General features: G+C 51.7%; 1 protein-coding gene and 1 long non-coding RNA gene across 2 annotated transcripts; one reads left to right on the forward strand and one right to left on the reverse strand.

The window, feature by feature from the left end:
- The first annotated feature begins 1,548 nt into the window (after nucleotides 1–1,548).
- On the forward strand, nucleotides 1,549–8,048 carry LOC119941364. Its single transcript, XR_005455202.1, has 2 exons — nucleotides 1,549–2,193; nucleotides 7,796–8,048. It is a non-coding gene; the product is annotated as an uncharacterized LOC119941364 (long non-coding RNA).
- CEP57 (centrosomal protein 57) lies at nucleotides 2,914–20,233 on the reverse strand. The gene is made up of 11 exons (XM_038761770.1): nucleotides 20,156–20,233; nucleotides 14,973–15,129; nucleotides 13,263–13,442; nucleotides 11,849–11,970; nucleotides 9,737–9,853; nucleotides 8,955–9,032; nucleotides 7,700–7,807; nucleotides 7,260–7,334; nucleotides 6,134–6,384; nucleotides 4,931–5,075; nucleotides 2,914–4,020 (listed from the first exon to the last, which is right to left on the reverse strand). The coding sequence occupies exons 1-11, from the start codon at nucleotides 20,180–20,182 to the stop codon at nucleotides 3,802–3,804; spliced, it is 1,479 nt and encodes a 492-aa protein (XP_038617698.1). The 5' UTR covers nucleotides 20,183–20,233; the 3' UTR covers nucleotides 2,914–3,801.
- Between the last annotated feature and the right edge of the window lie 1,191 nt (nucleotides 20,234–21,424).

Genomic DNA, 21,424 nt, shown 5'->3' on the forward strand with positions numbered 1-21,424 from the left:
GCTTGGAAAGTACAATTGGGCAACAGATAAAAAAATACCCCAACAAATACCATGATTATTATTATTATTGGTGTGTTTTGGAAGGGGCGGAGGAGGAAAGGATGAAGGCTGAGGGATTTGGTTGATTGTGTGTCCATTAACTCCGGACAGAGTCCATTCGGACTGTCTTCTCCCGACAGCAGGCAGGCAGGACAGGGGACCAGAGGTGTAGAGTCAAATTGCGTCCTGTGATTCAGCAAACGCGATGGAGCAGGTCAGCAAATTACCCAAACTAAATAACAGCGGGGAAGAGTTTGATATTTGTTCCGATAATTGAAAGTATGGATAATTGAATGTGGGACGCAGCGTGGCCTAGTGGAGAGAGCTCGGGCCTGGAGGTCCGAAGGACTTGGGTTCCAATTCCTGCTGTGCCACCTGTCTGCTGGAGGACCTTGGGTAAGTCACTTCACTTCCTTGTGCCTCTACCTATCTGTAAAAAAGGGGATGAAGATTGTGAGTCCCATGTGGGATGTGGACTGTGCCCACCGGATTATCTGGTATTTACCCCAGTGCCTGGCACATAGTAAGCGTTTAATATATACCATTAAAAAAAACACCCCCCCCCCCCCAGACTGAACAAAATTACATTTGGCTAGCACAGACATCTGGGGACCCGACCCAATCTTGTAACCAGACTGCCTTTTTTAAAATGGGATCTAATCTCAGATTGGATAATCCCTGGTTTGGGGGAAGGTATGTGGATGTACTATAGTATTTTTTTCCACAGAAAATGTAGGATTTAGTCTTCTTTCAAAAGTTGTTTTTTTTTTTTTAAAAGGCACCCCCTGGCAAGGACCCGAATCTCTGTGACAGCATTTTCTGTTGGAACTAATGTTTCATGTATCTGTAGCAGCTAAGAAATAAATGAGTGCAGGTAGGCTCCTTCCCGGGCCACTGAACCCTTGCTCTGCCTGTAGCCTGGAAGGAAGGGACCAGGGAAAGCAACCCGAGGGTTTTTTAGGAATTTCAGGCTGGGTAGAAAGAGGAGCTGGACACTCACTACCCTGCAGCCCTCCAGTGGGGCACTGGGAAGCTGTTGTGAGGACACTGAAAACCCATTATCCCACTAATGCTGTATATAGCTGTCCTCTGGATTTGAAGGAGAGTGAAATTCTCCGTGGCTGAAAAGGCATTGTCTTCCATAATGTTTGCAGCACCCGGGGCTGTTTGCTCTTTTGCCTCCTTGTCTTTTCTTCCTTATGAAGCTTGGACTCAAAAAGAGTCACCCGTGCCCTAACACGGAGAAGCAGCGTGGCTCAGTGGAAAGAGCCCGGGCTTTGGAGTCCGAGGTCGTGGGTTTGAATCCCGACTCCGCCGATTGTCAGCTGTGTGACTTTGGGCAAGTCACTTCACTTCTCTGGGCCTCAGTTCCCTCATCTGTAAAATGAGGATTAAGACTGTGAGCCCCCTGTGGGACAACCTGATCACCTTGTAACCTCCCCAGCGCTTAGAACAGTGCTTTGCACATAGTAAGTGCTTAATAAATGCCATTATTATTATTAATAGCAGCATGCCGGCTTGGTCATCCTCAGCAGCTGATTCCCGGTAAAGCCGGGGATGCAACACTGTCTGAAGCTTTGTTGTGCTGCTGTGGTTCTGAGGGCCCGGTAAGTAGTTTTAAAGAATATTATCGTAGTGTTTCTCTCTTGCGGGTGAAGGAATTGAGACTGAGAGAGGAGAAGGGCTCTAGCCTTGAAGTCGGGGCTGGGGCAAGAGTGGGACGCATTTAGCAGGAAGGAAAGACACTATCCCTACCGTTCTAGGCACAGAGGGACGGGGGAGACAGGCAAATGAGATCATCAGGACAGTAAGAGCAGTCAGTGTCTAAATCCCAAGAATCTCTATGTACTGCAAGAGCTCTGTGTGGTAGCAGATTGTAGAATCTGCAGGGCTCGGGATTGGCCTACCTTTTTTCTCTGGGGAGCCGGTTAGTTGAGGAAGATCTACATGTCTTCGGCAAGGCCAAAGGAGAGGTCCAACTTGGGCCAAATGCCTTGATTTAGAATTCAATCCCGGGGCTCCTCTGCTTCCATCGGTGCGGAGCTGTTCCGGGCGGACAGGCGGTGCTCCGGAGCAGGAGCGGCCATCACCTCGCAAAGCCGACGAGCGCTTCCCGGAACGTGAGCTGACCCCGTGGGGATTCCAACCTGAAAAGTGAGTCACGGCTCGGCCCGGTTTTGTGTGTGTTTGCGTGTGTGGTGGCGGTGTCGAGGCTGCCTGGCACTGGGGGAAGCAGGGAAAGAGAAGCAGTGTGGCTCATTGGAAAGAGCCCGGGCTTTGGAGTCAGAGGTCATGGGTTCAAATCCTGACTCCACCAATTGTCAGCTGTGTGACTTCGGGCAAATCACTTCTCTGTGCCTGTTACCTCATCTGTAAAATGGGGATGAAGACTGTGAGCCCCCCGTGGGACAACCTGATCACCTTGTAACCTCCCCAGCGCTTAGAACAGTGCTTTGCGTAGTAAGTGCTTAATAAATGCCATCATTATTATTATTATTATTATTAAGAGGACAAGGCCCCTAGAATCACCACCTTTCTTCTGTAGCCCTGTTTCTAATATTTTTTAAAAGCACTTATTAAGCGCTTACTATGTGCCAGGTGCTGCGGTAGATACAAGCTACTCAGGGTTGGACATAGTCCAGATTCCCATTTTACAGATGAGGTAACTGAGGCTCAGAGAAGTTGAGTGATTTGCCCAAAGTCACACAGCTTCTCAATTTTTTGTAGTCACTCACTACAGAATATGAATAGCAGCTTCAAGAGCAATCATTTTCCTACTGTGATTGTTAGAGGTTTTCTTCCAACCCCTTATACTCAGTTACCTAAGCCGGCATTCTTCACAAGACAGAGAAATCTTGAGGAGTAAGTAAGCTCTTGGAGGAAAGCTTTGGCTTTTCATTAAAACAAGCTTTATTGACTCCTTCGAGGACATGTATAAAAAGTTTAAAGATGGTTTTGAACCTTTAAAACTACAGAAATTCTTTACATCAAACATAAAATAGATTTTCCTTGTATACAATTTAATTCACACACGTCTATTTATAAGTTACCGAAAGCAAATATCTAAGCTGCCAAGGGAACATTCTGCAAGGAAACCTCTCCGTTGGAACTGAATGTGCAGGAGGTGGAAGAGGCACTATATAAAAAACATCAGGGATGTCCCCTTTATCATTTAAAAATCGCTGTCTCTGTTCCTCCTTCACAGATATGGGCCGGGTGAAAAACTATCCCTAAAAGGTTGTGTGTTATAATAGCTTCAGATAGCTGTGGGGAAGAAAAACAAAAAAACCGCATCTGTTTCATTTGGTGCGGCCTGGACAATGAAAAGAAGTTGTGTTTGGGTTATCCTAAAGAAAAGATTTCTCCGTTGTTTTTAACTCAGCAGGCGGAGCGGCATGTTGAAATGGGAGTGGAGTTGTCCTCAGCCAGAGAGGACACCTTCTCCGAATGGTTTAAACCTACATTTCTTCGAGCAGAGGGGTCACCTGGCTTGGAGACGAGGAGGCTTGGGACAGACAGGTTTCTGGGCTTTGTTCGGATTGATTTGCATTTAACTACACCCGAGGATTAGGGACCTTGAAAACAGTCCCTCACCCCCAGACAACCGGGAGTTAGTTTAAACGCGGCAAGCGGGGGCTACGGTAGCCTCGGCCCCGCCGCCCGAGCCGAATCTCAACGGCTCCGGAACGCGTTGCTGACTGGCCGCTTTATTTCCCAACTAGGAGTCGGACCTGGGGAGGAGAAGTCCGCTTGGACCCCAAATCAGTAATCCCAACACAGGTCGTCTTTTTGGAGGGAGGTCTGGATGACGTGCATGTCCCTTAGCAACTGAAGGTTTCTCCTGCTCTTCTCCCCTGGTTTCACTTTACTGCTGCCGGAGTGCTTCCATTCTGGTGTGCCGCTGGCTGGCCTTTGGCTGCTGTTCCGTTCACCCCCAAAAGATGCCTTTTTGGCTTTGAATGTTCTTGGCTGCCTTTCTACCTGTAAGAGACAGCAATGGGAGAAGCCTCAGTTGCCTCCTCTATAAAATGGGGATTCAATACCTCTTCTCCCTAACCCGTGGGGGACGGGGTCCAACTTAACTGGGATCTGCCCCAGTGCTTCACCTATAGTATACAATTACAATAGTAATCACGATAAGATACAGAAAAGGTCCACGCTGATCACCAAAAGAAAAATTTATACCGAAGCACAAGTTCTCTCAACCTTGACTCCCCGCAACGCTTAATGATTTTCAGGGATGTTTTATGGTAAGGGGAATTCTAACCTTGCTTTATGTGGTTTGGACCTACATGTGGGCAGGTTTCTTCCCAAACTGAGTCTTATACACTCTCAGAGAGATGCCCTGAGGTAGTGGGACTAAGGGGCACCACAGAACCCCCGCTAGGCAGCCGGCACGGGGGTGGTGGTGATCTCTACTAGGCGTCCACCCAAGAGGAGGACTTCTGTCGGTATCCCCGGGGCCCTGAGCAGAAGTGGAGGACAGAGGTGAGGCCACAGAGCTGACAAGGCCGGGGGAAGGAGCCCTAGGCGCTCTACGCCGTGGAGCACATTGTAATCTATTAGCTGCTCTTTCCTGGGCTGGGAAGGTGGGAGTTCAGGGAGCCGTTGGCTACCTTGAGGCCCAAACCCGGTCCTGCCACGGCCCTATCCTAACGGGCCCAGGTTTCCTCCGGGAGAAGGAGGGAGCACCTTGGAGAAAGATGTGCTGAGGGGATCCTGCATTTCGCACAAGGCGGGACCTGCCCAGATGCCATTAATCTAAGTAACTGACAGCTCCCCATGAGCCCAAGCTCACCCGTGGCAGGCCCCATCCGAGCTGTAGGGCACAGGAAGGAGCAGAGGCCTGCGGAAATAAGGGGGAGGGGAAGGAGAGGGAAGAGGGGCTTACCCAGCTCTGGTGCTTCCGCACTTTCATGATCTGGGTGGCCTTGGCCTCCATCCTCCGCACCAGCGCCTCCAGTTCCCGCTCCAGGTCTTCCTTCAGTGGGATGGTCGGGGCTTCCTGGATCAGCCTGGCCAGCTGCTGGTGATCACTTGACCCGGAGGAAGGAAAAACCAGGGCTCAGTGGACTTAGTTGTCACCGCACAGCGTCTTACAGGACTCGAACATTCCGGCAGCCTTCCGCAGGGCCGGCCCTCGCTAGGCACTAGATCCCTGGACACTTCTCCTCACTCCAGGTTTTCACTGTGCTCTTTTTCATTTTAAATGCCCGTGGTTGGGGAGCAGGAAAGGAAAGTCTTTGAATTCATTCTTTTGCACCAGGCATGACTAGCCCACCTGCCTCAGTAGTAATACTATTAAGTGCTCACTATATGCCAAGCACTGTACTAAGCGCTGGGACAGACACCAGATCATCAAGTCTCACATAGGGCTCCCAGGCTAAGTAGGAGGGACAACAGGCATTGAACCCCCATTTTGCAGAGGAGGGAACTGAGGCATAGAGAAGGTCACACAGCAATTAAGTGCTGAGATTAGAACCCAGGTCCTCCAACTCCTAGGCCCTTGCTCTTCCCTGTAGGTCACACTGCTTTTCTCCCCTTCTCTGCTTCTTTACAGAGAAGGATTTGAGGGGTTCAGCAAATATTCTTGTACGATTTGATTTTTTATTTTTAAAGCAGCAGGAAAGTAGCCAAGGGCCTCTTCTGCTTCTTCGCCCTCCCCCTGAGGTAAGGACTCTCCTTGCACCTCCCAGGACCCCAACAGCAGCTGGGCCTGTTCTATGCCATCCTGACTCGTGTACCCAAAATAAGCCCCCGTAGCGACCGGACGGATAGCTGGGCTTAAAGGCAAAGTCTCTGGGCCCCTCTGACCAATGGTCCCTTGATGAGGGAGTCCAGCCTAGTGGAGGAAAGAGCCCGCCTGGGAGTCAGAAGGGCTTGGGTTCTAATTCCGGCTCTGCCATTTGTCTGCTCTGTGACCCTAGGCAAACCACTTCACTGCTCTGGGCCTCAATTCCCTCATCTATAAAATGAGGATGAAGACTGTGAGTCCCATGTGGGACAGGAGCTGTGTCCATCCTGATTAGCTAGGATCTAGCCAGCGCTCAGTACAAACACAGTAAAAAAAAAAAAAATATCAAACCACACTCACAAGCTCATCTGGCCGAACTCATCCTGCAGCGCCTCCAAGACTTCGGCTAGCTCTTCGTGAGATGCGGAGGAGGCGGTCGAGACAGGAGGGCGCTGGACCCGACTGCAGCGAGTGGACCCGGTGGCGTTCGGCTGCTTTTCCAGGAGGACGTCCGTGACCACCCTGTCGTTGCACAGGGCTTTGCTGTGGTGCTTCATCAGGTGCAAGACGTGCTGCACGTTGGCTCCCACGGAATGGCTCGGGCTAGTGGACTGGCCAAAGGAAAATAGACACGTGAGGTGATGAGGACAATCCAAAGCAGCATGGCCTAGTGGACAGAGCCCGGGCCTGGACGTCAGAAGGGCCAGGGTTCTCAGCCCAGCTCCGCCACTCGTCTGCTGGAGACCTTGGAGAAGTCACTTCTCTGGGCCCCGGTTACCTCATCTGTAAAATGGGGATTACGACGGTGAGCCCCATGTGGGATGGGGACTGTGTCCTACCTGATTAGCGTGTATCTGCCCCAACGCTTAGGACAGTGCCTGGCACATAGTAAGCACTTGAATAATAATAAGGATGGTATTTGTTAAGCGCTTACTATGTGTAAAGCACTGTTCTAAGCGCTGGGGAGGATACAACGTGATCAGGTTGTCCGACTGGGGGCTCACAGTCTCAATCCTCATTTTACAGATGAGGGAACTTAGGCCCAGAGAAGTGACTTGCCCAAAGTCACCCAGCTGACAATTGGCGGAGCCGGAATTTGAACCCGTGACCTCTGACTCCAAAGCCCGGGCTCTTTCCACTGAGCCATGCTGCTTCATACCATAAAAAAAATGAAAAAGTGATGTTCAAATCACCAAACATGCTTGGGAGCTGCAGGTTGTTCAGAGGGGCCCCTCCCCCTGGTCTTCAGAGGCAGAATTGGGACACGGGAGAGATCTTTCTTCCTGTAACGCTTCCCCACAAAAAAATTACCTGCAGATTTTTAACCCGTGAATGGGATCCACCTAGCTGGACTGCCGGACAAAGGACTACTGACTGAACAGTCGTCGGTGTCCTCGAAGTTCACGCCTCATCAGCTAAGGGGTTTATTTGAGCAGTGCTCACTTCACCCCATTCATCACCAGTTTGCATGCCCCCCGCCACTCACCTTTCCAGCTACAAATGGCATATCACCCAGTGCCAGTCTGTAATGCGGCTGAACAAGGAAATGGCTCGTTGATTTCTACGAGAAAAAGGAAAAAAACGAAAGGGTTGGTAATGGAAATGCCACCGAACTAAACCCTCTCCCCTTCCACTCCGTCTGACCCGAGAAGAACTTGGTGGCCGACGCTTTTCATCAAGAAGGTCATTTTTGCTCTATCCAACTTGGGTCGATTATGAGAAACAGAGCAGAGGGCTAAGGCAGTGAAAACTGAACATTCAGCTCCTTGTTGTACCTCTTCTGTGGCTTGACCCCACAATGCAGAACTAATGCCAGCACAGTTCAGGATGGAGTGACTTATTTAAAAGCTGAGGGCATCTGACATTAACTTTAGCTAGGTGTGGGGAGTAAAGGAGGTGGGGGAGAGAGAGAACGAACATAGCTACCTTGTCCGGCTGTTTGGTTTTTGTCTTCTTCTTCTTTATTCGCCTTGGTTTGGAGGCTGCTGCTTTTTCCTCAAATAATATTCTGTTTGTTTCTAGTCCCGTCTGCAACTGGAGAATACCAAAGGCTAAAACTAGGATCGTGGAAATGGAAGCGTCGGCTCTCGTCGGAGCGCGAGTGGAACCAGACAAAGGCGACCAACCCACTGCCGGAGTAAAAGGAGGAAAGGGCAGGCGGCCCGAAGGAAACCACGCCCACACACATCGCACCCTTTGAAACTCAACCGACCTTGGACCCTTAACCGTTTTCTCTCCTGTTACCGGGTTCCATTAAACATCTGCTCCTACTTTATCTGGTCTGGAGATTGTTTTCTGCATACCGGCAGCCTGGTTCCATGCCCCAGGAGGAGGGGCAGACTTCCGTGACCCCTAACTGTATGTACTGGAGGGGAGGAGGGGGAGTGTTGTGTTGGGGGGGGGGGGGGGGGGAAGGAAAGAGAAGGGGAAGGGAGAGGATTACCACCACCACCTGTTCCTTTGTGCGCTCTCTGGTGTTCCATGAAATATAGTCGGACTGCTTTCTAATCTTGGTTGAAGTAATTTATAGCATAACATCACCACATTAAATGGGAGGTGGCTATGGCATGATTACAAATCTTGGCGGGAGGTTTAAAAACTGTCTGTCACTGTGGTAGGGGCTTTCCACCTTGGCTTGTGTTGCCACAGACCGACTCCCGAACACCTCGTTGCACCTTTAGATTCTCCACTCCATCACACCCCTTTTCAATTACTTTCAACAGTTCATCTGCTTTCTTTTAAATTGATGCCAGACTTCTTAACCCCCTCCACCCAAAGCTTAGCTGGTGGTGGAGAAAACAGTGAGGTCTAGTGGAAAGAGCACGGGCTTGAGAGTCAGAGGAGCTGGGTTCGAATCTCAGCTCCCATAATGACCCCATCAATGCGGAGATCCTGTCCGTGGGTGTGGCGGAAAAGGCCCAGTTTTGATGTGCTATAGCTCAGCCGTGCCCACCTTTTCGGAAACCAATGTGAATGTGTCACAGTCTTCTAGACTGTGAGCCCGCTGTTGGGTGGGGACCGTCTCTATATGTTGCCAACTTGTACTTCCCAAGCGCTTAGTACAGTGCTCTGCACACAGTAAGCGCTCAATAAATACGATTGATTGAATGAATGAATGAATGCTGAACACGATTTGGCCCTGGGCACTGTGACGAGAGAAGGTCGGACCAACTGGGCTTACCTCATCAGCTTTCTCCTGTACCAGCTTTCTTTCCCGCTCTTCCTCCTGGAGCTTCAATTCCAGCTCTCTCATTTTTTTCTAGCAGCAACAGGAAAATAAGTACAATGGGATTAATGGAAAAACCAACAACACTGTGATGATTTTTCTTGTGGGCTGTGTTAAGGGCTTACTATGTGTCGAGCGCCGTTCTAAGCGTTGGAGTAGACAGAAGTTAATCAGGTCAGAAACTGTCCCCGTCCCACACGGGACTCGAAGTCTAAGGATGAGGAGACGCCGAATACTCCTTTTACAGATGAGGAAACGGAGGCCTAGAAAAGTGATGTCATTTGCCCACGTAGCTCGACGAAAGGACAGTGATTTTCCCAGTCGCCCTGGGTACCTTAAGGTATTCCCTTTGCTCCAGATCCTCCCCATTCCTTGGGAGAGCCAGGTCTATCAATGTTTTCGTTTTGTGGTAATGGCCCTGCGAGGCCTAGTGGGAAGAGCAGATGATGGTGAGTCAGGAGGCCTGGGTTCTAATCTCAGGTCTGTCACTGTTTGAGGTCTTGGAGCAGGCCAAGTCACAAAACCTCTCCGCACCTCCGTTTCCTCATCTGTAAAATGGGGATGAGATGTCTACACTCCTTACCTCTTCGATGATCGAAGAGTTCCATGCGGGCCTATGCCTGACCTGATGAGCGTGTATCCCCCCCCAACGCCTGGCGCGTACATAGCAAGGGCTCGATAAATGCCATTATGATGATTATGATTATTAGAAAGAGTAAAAGCTGTCATCCACTAACCTCCGCGAGGGCCTGCATTGTGGTAAGCTTGATATACTCCTGTTCAAGATGATCCAGTTTTTCCAGTTTGCTCTGAACTTGTGTTTGATCGAGTTGCCGCTCTCTTTCAAATGAAACCTGGCACAGTGAATAGGACAGATCAAGAAATGAAATTGGATAGAGCTTTATGTGTCGGAGCCGGTTTGATAATATATGCTTGTTTCAATATTCCCCTCCCTTCATCCCAAATGCCGGGCTTATTGAAGATTCCCAATTCAAGGAACTCTCGCTCCCACCGGATAACTGATAAGAGAAGGGGTGGGGCATGGCCTGGTGATTAAAGCCCGGGGGTGGGAGTCATAGGGACCTGGGTTCTAATCCCTGCTCTGCCACTTGTTTGCTCTGGGAGCTTGGGCACGTCACTTAGCTTCTCTGGGCCTCAGTTACCTGATTTGTCAAATGAGCACCCGCTAAACACCATTCCCGTGCCCTCGTGGGACATTGACTGTGTCCAACCTGATTAGATTGTATCTACCCCAGCGCACGGTACAGTGCCTGGCACACTGTGAAAGCCTAACGAATACCCTTAAAAAATTACAGGAAACCATTTGCAGTATCCTTTCTTCCCGATCGTAACAACAGAATTAAATAATAATAGTAATAATGATGATATTTATTAAGCGCTTACTATGTGCAAAGCACTGTTCTAAGCGCTGGGGAGGTTACAAGGTGATCAGGTTGTCCCACGGTGGGCTCACAGGCTGAATCCCCATTTTACAGAAGAGGTAACTGAGGCAGAGAGAAGTGAAGTGACTTGCCCAAAGTCACACAGCTGGCAAGTGGCGGAGCTGGGATTTGAACCCATGACCTCTGACTCCAAAGCCCGGGCTCTTTCCACTGAGCCACGTATTCCTGGACCAGATCAGTGGGTTTTCCAGCCCAATATTCTCATCCTTACCCCTTACCACTGACTTTGGAGGCCTCCAGTAAGGAAGCAGTGTGGTCTAGTGGATAGAGAACGGGCTGGGAGTCAGAAGGACCAGGATTTTAATCCCGGCTCTGCCACTCGTCTGCTGTGTGACCTTGGCTTCTCTGTGCCTCAGTTACCTCATGGGTAAAGTGAGGATTAAGACTGTGAGCCCCACGTGGGCCAGGGACTGCATCCAACCCAATTTCCTATGTCTACTCTGGTGCTTAGTACAGTGCCTGGTACATGATAAACACTTAAATACTGCAGTTATTTTAGCTCTCTCCAGCGTGGTTCCCCTCACCTGCAACGCCTACAACCCCGCACGCTTCACTCCTAGCAGTCCCCTTCCAACTGTAGCTCATCCTCAACTCCAGCGCTCCCGGCCCCCCAGGAGATCCGTTCCCCCACCATGGGGAGCACGGGGTAGAGCACCCCAAAACTGCCCACAGCCCTGTTTGAGTTTCCACATGTTGGGCCCCTAAGTAACTGACCTAATGGGGGAGACATGACTCAATCAATCAGTAGTGTTTATTGAGCGCTTACTACGTGCAGAGCACTGTACTCAGCATTTGGAAGAGCACAACAGAATTAACAGACACATTCCCTGCCCACAACAAGCTAGCGCTTTGAACAACAACAAAAAATCGAATACGACGCTCTTTAAAATTGTGACGCTCCTACGTCCTCGACGACTAATGCTCAACAACAACCCATCAATCGTATTTGTTCCCGTTGATGCCACAGACCCATCTTGGGTTCAAAAGCCATTTTAAAAAGCTCTCTCCAGCAGGTCTGTTGTTCCAAAAGAAGATTCCCCCACAGGGCTGTTCTATCCAGGTATTGCTCTACTTCACTCCACTACCATCCCGACTGCAAGAGGAGGCTCGGATTCCCACCGTCCTGACCTGAGCCGGGCTCTTCCGGGGCCGGGACCCCTCCCGATCCTGGAAACAGGTAGAATCTCTGCATTTTCCCCTCCCCGCTCCCTGAGAACCCCTCTTCCTCCTCTCAGCCTCAGCTTTGGGAGACGAAAGCTCAGGCGAGGACAACTGGCTCATTTGGAAATGGTGAGGACAAAAGGAAGATGACTCCTGTCCCGTTGCCCCCCCATATCTACTCTGCGTATTTTGGGTGGAGGGGGTGCCCCAACCAGACCACTCTACCTGCTTCTCCAGGACTGTGGTCCTCTCCATTTCCGCGTGCTTTATCATGTTCCTCATGTAGTCCAGTTGCTTTTCTAAAAGGCCACACTTTGTTTTGGCAGCTGACAACTGGGACGCCAGCTCTAACAGGGACAGAGAGGAAAGCAGGTATTTGATCCCTTCGCCGCGACTGGGGAATAGTAGGCTGATTGGCTCACTTGTCTCCCCTCCACCAGAATCGTATTTACCGAGTTCTCATTACGTGCAGAGTGCTGTACTCAGCCCTTGGGAGAATACAATGCAACAGTATTATGGACACGTTCCCTGCCCCTAACAAACTTACCGGCTAGGGGAATGTCCAATTGCTGTCCATTTCCCTCTGCAGTGAGGCCATCTGATGGCTCTCTCCTTTCCTTTCTCTTCTGTCCGCCCCCAGGATACTCACCGAACCTTCTCACTTATTCTCCCCTTCTCATCACCCCCGCCACCGGCCTCTTGCTCAGGAATCTTCCCCTCCTCTACACACTCACACGATCTGATACTCACACTCCCTTCACACCCTCCAGACCTCCGCCCCTTCAAAGCCCTTCTGAAACCCCAACTCTTCCAGGAAGCGTTTCCTGATTGTTTATTATTTCCTTCGGGTCGCACCCTCCCAACTACAGGAGGTCTTTCCCAGCAGCTTTAGTCCTCTGCACTCGGGAGGCACTTAACCAATACTATAGCTGCTACTCCTTGGATTTAGGACTAAATCAGTTCCCGAAAATCGGAACCAATTTTTACACAGGAGCAGTGTTGTGAAGGAGGGGATGGATTCCTAAACCAAGGAGACCATAGAGCTCTGCCTTCTCTCCCTCACCTCTGCCCTCTTTAATAAGACATCCCTTCACCCAAGCTGCTTCACAGCCTGGGGTTATGTTCTCATCACCTCCAAACTTATTCTCTTTCTGAGTCCTAGCTGGTGCTGCTCTCTCCTGTGCCCTGAGAGAAAAAGCACGATAGTTCTGAGAGACCCTGGCATGCTTTTTCACCTCCAAGCGCCCTCCGAAATCCAGAGCACCAGGGACCCTGTTGAGGCCCCTGTTGGGGCTGAATTTCCCCTCGTTGCTAGCAACCGCCCCCGGCCACCTCTTTTTTTTTTTTTAATAGTATCTTCTAAGAGCTTACTATGTGCTGGGCACTGTACTGAACTCTGGGGTATGAAGATGGACACAGTCCCTGTCCCATATGGGACTCACATTCTTAACCCCCACTTTACAGCTGAGGAAACTGAGATCCAGGGAAGTGAAGTGACTTGCCCGAGGTCCCACAGCGGACGAGTGGCAGAGCCGGGATTGGAACCCAGGTCCTTCTGACTCCCGTGCCCAAGCTGCTTCTCGGGGGCGACCACCTCTTCTGAGAGATTATGGCCCGTCCTTTCTGTAGCCAGACGTACCTCGATTCTGTTTTGATTCCTCAATCTTGGAATTCTCCCTCTCTCGCATCTGCTTGTCCAGGACCTTCTTGTATTCGGATGTTTCTCTGGACAGGGTTTTCACGCTTTCTTCGGCCTGTATCCGCTCCAGCTCCAGCTGACAAATTTTCTCCTGAAGTTTCTTCAGAGCAGAAAATATAGCTGCCAAATCAACATCCTTGGACTTTAGTTTGAATGTCATATCCTTCGGCGGTAACATAACAACTACAATAATTATGGCATTTTACTATGCGCTTACTATGGGCCAAGCACCGTATTAAACACCAGGCAGATATGAGATAATCGGGACAAAACGTCCACTTGACACAAGTCTGTCTGGGAGCTGTACGCTGTGTGGGCAACCAATCAAGCAATGGTGTTTATTGTGCGCTTATTCTGTGCGGTGTACTATACTAGGCACTTGGGAGAGTACAATTCAACAGCGTTGCCCACAGGGAGCTTATAGTCCAAAGGCGGAGACAGACAGTAAAACAGATTAGGGTTAAAGGAAATAGTAGAGTATAAGGCTATTTAGCAATCTAGAATTTTAACATTCATTCATTCAACGTATTTATTAGTTGGAAATTGAAAGAAGCCATATTGTGTGCTCATGAGGAGAGTGGAATATTGATTACGCTGAGTTTAACTTATTTTGCGTGGCGGCTAGGTCGAAGGGAAACAGCTAAAACCCGGAGGTCAGAGGACCTGCGTTCTATCCTGCTTGCTGTGTGACCTTGAGCAAACACTTCAATGCTCTGGGGCTCTTCTCTCATAATAATAATAATAATAATTAGTGGCATTTATTAAGCGCTTACTATGTGCAAAGCACTGTTCTAAGCGCTGGGGAGGTTACAAGGTGATCAGGTTGTCCCACGGGGGGCTCCCAGTCTTCACCCCCATTTTACAGATGAGGTAACTGAGGCCCAGAGAAGTTAAGTGACTTGCCCAAAGTCACACAGCTGACAATTGGCAGAGCCGGGATTTGAACCCATGACGTGTGACTCCAAAGTCCGGGCTCTTTCCACTGAGCCACTGCTTCTCATCAGTATAACAGGACGAAGTCCCTGACCTCCCTCCTCCTTGTGACCCCCATGTAGGGGGCATGGAACGTGTCCCAAACCGCCCCACGTCTCCGCCTGAGTTTCTGGGCGCGGGCCGACTTGAAGGTTAAATGCGGTGTGCCACAAGAGCTCTTATGAACACAGCCCTGTAGACATTTCCCAGAATCGCACACCGACGTTTGCTCTTTAGCCAAAAAAAATCCCCAAAACAAACGTAGAATGAAGAAGTGGGCTCAGAGTGGAGCTGGGGACAGATTCTACTTACTGCACTGCCCTGAAACCGACAGCCTTCTGGTATTCGATTTATGCCAACGAAAACATCAAGCTCACCGTAGAATTGTAACCTAAGCCCAGGGTGCCCTTTCTTCCTAGCATCCCTCGCCCCGGGCACCCCGAGGCAGGACTGAGAGGTTGGCCCTCTTCCCTTGCTGCCAGGATCTTTGGGACGGTGAGTGGTGATGGGAGAGGTGGAATGAGGGAGGAGGAGTGGAGATCGATTGAAATAGAAGAAAAAACGACCTTGCTATGATTGGAAAACAGAAAGTTTTGATTTTTCAATCAATTATCACCACAGGCGAGGTTGAAACAAGCCAATGCAAGCGCTAGCTTTCGGCCCGGCCTCCCTCCTCACCTCTGCTGTTGCTTTCTGGATAGGCGAGTGTCGGCTTGTCCGGAGAACGCCGCACATCGCAATTAAGGAAAGGTCTGTCGGGTGGATATGCGATGAAGGAAGATGCGGAAAGGCGATCTGTGGTCGAAGCAGATTTAGATGGTTCGTGTAGGGTGTTCTGAAAATGAGAAACAAAGCTTATATTTTCCAGTATTTAAGCCAATGTAATGACTACCTCAGGTCTGTAAGAATCACCCAGGAGTTGTCCACCACATAACAATAATAATTATGGTATTTGTTAAGCGCTTACTATGTGCCAAGCACTGTTCTACCAACTATATACAGCCAACAAAATGACACCTCAAAGCCGGGTTTACAAAAGGCGTTGAGACCATCACGCCTTCTAACTCTCCTGGACTCTCCCAAGCGCTTAGAACAGTGCTTCACACCCAGTTGGTGCTCAATAAATACAACCTTTTGATTCATCAGCAGACCTGGGCTTTGGAAGCTACTCTCCGAGTCTGAATCCTTGGAAAAGTTTATCAAGATCCTAAAGCCACTGCAACGTTAAAGAGATCGACAGTGGAGGAGTGGAAAGACGCAATCCTATCCGATCTATTTTTTGCAAACTGATTTCAAGATAATAATAATGTTGGTATTTGTTAAGCGCTTACTATGTGCAAAGCACTGTTCTAGGCGCTGGGGAGGACACAAGGTGATCAGGTTGTCCCACGTGGGGCTCACAGTCTTAATCCCCATTTTACAGGTGAGGTAACTGAGGCACAGAGATCCAACAGAGGATCTGAAAGTTGGTCCTGGAATATATTAGCAGTCTCTCTCTGAACTTGGCATATGAGGCGCTAAATGCCGATGACCGTTGTGTTCTGGCCGGACACCATAATAACAATTGTGGTATCTGTTAAGCGCTCGCTATGGGCCAGACACCGTACTGAGCGCTGGGGTGGATGCAAGCAGATGGGGTTGGACTCTGTTTTTGTCTCGTATGGGGCTCACGGCACCCCACTCCCCCTCCCCAAGACACACACACACACACACACACAACATGCGAATGATAACGAAAATCCACTTGAAAAGTCAACGCAGCACTCTGTGGTTTATCACTTTAGCCAAAGGCGCCCTTGGGCGCACTGGGAATCCCTACCCTCAATCAGCTGTTCACTGGTGATACAGACTCCGGCCTGAATTATAAACACAACAAAGAATCATCTCTTTACGGGCATCAAGAAGAGTTTATCAGCCATACTTAGGGCTTTTCACCCACGGCAATGCACGGGGATGAAACCTCACTTTTGATTCATTCATTCAATTGTATTTATTGAGCGCTTACTGTGTGCAGAGCACTGTACTAAGCGCTTGGGAAGTACAAGTTGGTTTGATGCCATCTTCATCCTGATTAATTCCCCCCCCACCTCCGGCCATGGCAACAACTGGCTGGAGTAATACTTTACCTCTTCCCTCCTTACACTTTGGCTCCCTTCACTAGCCACTCCTCTGCTCCCTAACACCTCCATTCCTCCTAAACTAATCTTCTAACCAGCCCCTCTTTACTCTCCCACCTCCTTCCTGAAACTCCTCTTCCCGATAAATCCTACAGACCCCAGCCCCTCCCCATGCCCTTCAATCCGACCTCCTCCCATTAGCCATTCATTCATTCATTCAACCGTATTTATTGAGCGCTTACTGTGTGCAGAGCACCGTACTAAGCGCTTAAGCGCTGGGGAAGTTACAAGGTGATCAGGTTGTCCCACGGGGGGCTCACAGTCTTCATCCCCGTTTTACAGATGAGGTCACTGAGGCTCAGAGAAGTGAAGCCATTCCCAGCCGGCTCTCCATCCTCCTAGCCACAAAGGTCTGGCCACCGTGTCTAGCATCTGCGGCATTTACTAAGCCCCATCTTCAGCACTTGTGCCTAAATATGTAAATGTGATTGTACATTTGATTTATTTATTCTGCTTATCACTAAATCTGTTTACATCTGTCTCCCCCATTAGAGTGTAAGCTTGTTGCGATTAGGACCGGTCTTGGAGGCCTCGTGGTCTCTGCCAAGTATTTAGTATGTGGCTTTGCACCCAGGGGGTGCTCAGTAAATACCATACTGGTTTGTTTTTTTTTTAATGGTATTTGTTAAGCTCTGACAACGTACCAGGTCCTGCACTGGGGCAGATACAAGGTTATCGGGTTAGACACTGTCCATGTCCCACATGGGACGCCCAGTCTTAATCTCCATTTTACAGATGAGGGAACTGAGGCACAGGAGGAGAGACATGACTTGCCTAGGGCAAGTGGTGGAGCCGGGATTAGAACCCAGTTCTTTCTGACTCCCAGGCCGAGGTGGACCCATGAGGGGCTCAGTCTTAATCCTCATTTTACAGATGAGGTCCCTGAGGCTCAGAGAAGTGAAGTGACTTGCCCCAAATCACACAGCTGACAAGTGGCGGTGCTGGCATTTGAACCCATGACCTCTGACTCCGAAACCCATGCCACGATGCTCCTCGTGCCCCCCCACCCCCCGACCACCCCGGGGGGGAATCCAAGGGGCCCTGAGGGGAGGAGGGCATCCGGGAGGAGGAGGCAGAGAGGTCCTTGGGGTCCTGAAGGGAGGAGGGTAACCGGGATTTGTGTGTGTGTGTGAATCCAAGGGGCCCTGCAAGAAGGAGGAGGAGGAGGAGTCGTCCTTGAAGTCCTGTAGGGAAGAGGGTGCCAAGAAGGGGGGATTTGGGGTGTGTGTGTGTGTGTGTCTCCTCGGGGCCCTGCAAGGGGGTGGGCGCCCAGGAGGAAGAGGCGAAGCAGCCCTTGGAGTCCTGCCTGGAGGAGGGTGCCAACAGGCTGTGTGTGTGTGTGTGTGTGTGTGTGTGTGTGTCTCTCTCTCTCCTCGGGACTCCAGCACAGAGGAGGGCGTCTGGAAGGAGGCGGTGAGGGAGGCCTTGGAGTCCTGCCTGGAGGAGGCCGCCAACAGGGTATGCGTGTGTGTGTGTGTGTGTGTGTGTGTGTGTGTGTGTGTGTGTGTCTCTCTCTCTCTCTCTCTCTCCCTCCTCGGGACTCCAGCACGGAGGAAGGCGTCTGGAAGGAGGCGGCGAGGGAGGCCTTGGAGTCCTGCCTGGAGGAGGCCGCCAACGGGGGGGGGGGGGGGGGGCATTCGGAGGCCTGCCTGCAGGAGGGCAACCAGGGTGGGTGGGTGTGTGTGTGTGTGTGTGTGTGTCTCTCTTCTCGGGGCTCTGCAGGGAGAAGGGCGCCCTGGAGGAGGAGGAGGTGTGTGTGAGTGTGTGCGTGTGTCCTCAACGCCCAGCAGGGAGGGGGAGGAAGAGGAGGAGGAGGAGGAGGAGGAGGAGGAGGAGGAGGAGGAGGAGGCGGCCGGGGGGGGGGGAGGGAGGGGGGCGGTGTTCGGAGTCCTGCCTGGAGGTCAGCTGTGTGACTTTGGGCAAGTCACTTCACTTCTCTGGGCCTCAGTTCCCTCCTCTGTACGACGGGGATGAAGACTGTGAGCCCCCCGTGGGACAACCCGATCACCTTGTAACCTCCCCAGCGCTTTAGAACAGTGCTTGGCACACAGTAAGCACTTAATAAATGCCATCATATTATTATTATTATTATTATTAACCAGGGTGTGTGTGTGTGTGTGTGTGTGTGTCCTCGGGACCCTGCAGGGAGGAGGACGTCCGGGAGGAGGAGGTGAGGGAGCCCACGGAGTCCTGCCTGGAGGAGGGAACCCAGGGAACGTGTGTGTGTGTGTGTGTGTGTGTGTGTGTGTGTCTCCGTCCGTCCTCGGGGCACTGCAGGGAGGAGGCGGAGGGGCTCTCGGAGTCCTGCCTGGAGGAGGGCAACCAGGGTGTGTGTCTCTTCGGGGACCTGTAGGGAGGAGGGGTGGGTGGGGGGGGTGGGTGTGTGTGTGTGTGTGTGTGTGTGTGTGTGTGTGTGTCCTCAGCGTCCAGCAGGGAGGAGGTGGAGGCCGGGGGAGGGGGGTGGGCTCCGAGTCCTGCCTGGAGGAGGGCAACCGGGGTGTGTGTGTGTGTGTGTGTCTTTTCGGGGCCCTGCAGGGAGGCGAAGGAGCCCCTGGAATCCTGCCTGGAGAAGGGGACCCAAGGGGTGTGTGTGTGTGTGTCCCCTCGGGGCCCTGCAGGGAGGAGGGCGCCCTGGAGGAGAAGGCGAGGGAGCCCTCGGAGGCCTGCCTGGAGGAGGGCACCCGGGGCGTGTGTGTGTGTGTGTGTGTGCGTGTGTGTGTCAGTCCTCGGGACTCGTACAGGGAGGAGGGCGCCCGGGAGGAGGAGGCGAGGGAGCCCTCGGAGGCCTGCCTGGAGGAGGGCACCCGGGGCACACGTGTGTGTGTATGTCTCCCCTCGGGGCCCTGCAGGGAGGAGGGCGCCCTGGAGGAGGAGGCGAGGGAGCCCTCGGAGGCCTGCCTGGAGGAGGGCACCCGGGGCACACGTGTGTGTGTGTGTGTGTGTGTGTGTGTGTGTGTGTCCGTCCGTCCTCGGGACTCGTGCAGGAAAGAGGGCGCCCTGGAGGAGGAGGGGCCTCGGAGTCCTGCCTGGAGGAGGGCCCCCGGGGCACGTACGTGTGTGTGTGTGTGTCCCCTCGGGGCCCTGCAGGGAGGAGGGCGCCCTGGAGGAGGAGGCGAGGGAGCCCTCGGAGTCCTGCCTGGAGGAGGGCCCCCGGGGCACGTGTGTGTGTGTGTGTGTGTGTGTGTGTGTGTGTGTGTCCGTCCGTCCTCGGGACTCGTGCAGGAAAGAGGGCGCCCTGGAGGAGGAGGGGCCTCGGAGTCCTGCCTGGAGGAGGGCCCCCGGGGCACGTGTGTGTGTGTGTGTGTGTGTGTGTGTGTGTGTGTGTGTGTGTCCTCTCGGGGCCCTGCAGGGAGGAGGGCGCCCTGGAGAAGGCGAGGGGGCCCTCGGAGGCCTGCCTGGAGGAGGGCGCCAACAGGCGCGCGCGCACTTGTGTGTGTGTGTGTGAGTGTGAGTGTGTGTGTGTCTCCTCGGGACTCGTGCAGGGAGGAGGGCGCCCTGGAGGAGGAGGGATCTCGGAGTCCTGCCTGGAGGAGGGCCCCCGGGGCGTGTGTGTGTGTGTGTGTGTGTAAGCGCTGAGTACAGTGCTCTGCACACAGCAAGCGCTCAATAAACACGATTGATTGATTGATTGATTGATTGTTGTTTCCCGGCGTTTCGGGCCGTTGAGGCGGGCCGGGCCCTTACCGTGCCGACAGCCGCCGCCGCCGCCATCTTCCCGCCCCTCAGGACCTCGGGCCCCGGGCGCGCGCACGCAGGGCACGCAGGGCACGCAGGCCGGAGCGCCGAAAGCGACCAATCACGAGAGAAGAGGGGGGGAACCCGCCCACGCCGTAAGGCCCCGCGCGCCCCCCCCGTGTGACGTCACAAGGGAGCGTATCGCCGAGCGCCAATGACCGCGGGAGCCGACGTTCAGGCTCATTCAGTCAGTCATTCAATCGTATTTGATAATAATAACCTCCCCCTCCCCACAGCACCTGTATATATGTATATACGTTTGCACATATTTATTACTCTATTTATTTTACATGTACATACTTATTCCATTTATTTTACTTGGTTTACATGTTTTGTTTTGTTGTCTGTCTCCCCCTTCTAGACTGTGAGCCCGCTGTTGGGTAGGGGCCGTCTCTATATGCTGCCAACTTGTAGCTCCCAAAGCGCTTAGTGCAGTGCTCCACACCCAGTAAGCGCCCAATACATAGGGTTGAATGAATGACTGATGATGTTGCGTCAGATGTTGCTAACTTGTACTTCCCAAGCGCTTAGTACAGTGCTCTGCATCATCATCATCATCAATCGTATTTATTGAGCGCTTACTGTGTGCAGAGCACTGTACTAAGCGCTTGGGAAGTACACATTGGCAACATATAGAGACAGTCCCTGCCCAACGGTGGGCTCACAGTCTAAAAGGGGGAGACAGAGAACAAAACCAAACATACTAACAAAATAAAATAAATAGAATAGATATGTACAAGTAAGATGAATAGAGTAATAAATATGTACAAAGTAAGCGCTCAATAAATACGATTGAATGAATGAATGATGGCATTTGTTAAGCGCTTACTATGTGCGAAGCAGGTGCTAAGCACTGGGGAGGATACAGGGTGATCAGATTGTCCCACAGGGGGCTCACAGTCTTCATCCCCATATTACAGATGAGGGAATTGAAGCTCAGAGAAGTGAAGTGACTTGCCTAAGGTCACCCAGCAGACACGTGGTGGAGCTGGGATTAGAACCCATGACCTCTGACTCCCAAACCCGAGCTCTTTCCACTGAGCCACTGTGCTTGTCCTTATTGAGCGCTTACTGTGTGCAGAGCACTGGGCTAAGCGCTTGGGAAGTCCAAGTCGGCGACAGAGACGGTCCCTACCCAACCACGGGCTCACAGTCTAGAGGGGGGAGACAGACAACAAAACAAAACAGGGAGGCAGGTGTCAAAATCGTCAGAACAAA

Source organism: Tachyglossus aculeatus, chromosome 20 (genome assembly GCF_015852505.1).
Source record: "Tachyglossus aculeatus isolate mTacAcu1 chromosome 20, mTacAcu1.pri, whole genome shotgun sequence".
NCBI lineage: Eukaryota > Metazoa > Chordata > Mammalia > Monotremata > Tachyglossidae > Tachyglossus > Tachyglossus aculeatus.

What these genes read in the sequence shown, in the direction of transcription:
- CEP57 (XM_038761770.1), bottom strand. Translation starts at nt 20,182, where the DNA reads ATGGCGGCGGCGGCGGCTGTCGGCACG. An exon ending in TCCAGAAAGCAACAGCAGAG is followed by an intron (nt 13,443 to 14,972) that starts GTGAGGAGGGAG and finishes TTGATTTGGCAG; the next exon opens with CTATATTTTCTGCTCTGAAG. An exon ending in TGCCATTTGTAGCTGGAAAG is followed by an intron (nt 6,385 to 7,259) that starts GTGAGTGGCGGG and finishes TCCTTTGGCCAG; the next exon opens with TCCACTAGCCCGAGCCATTC.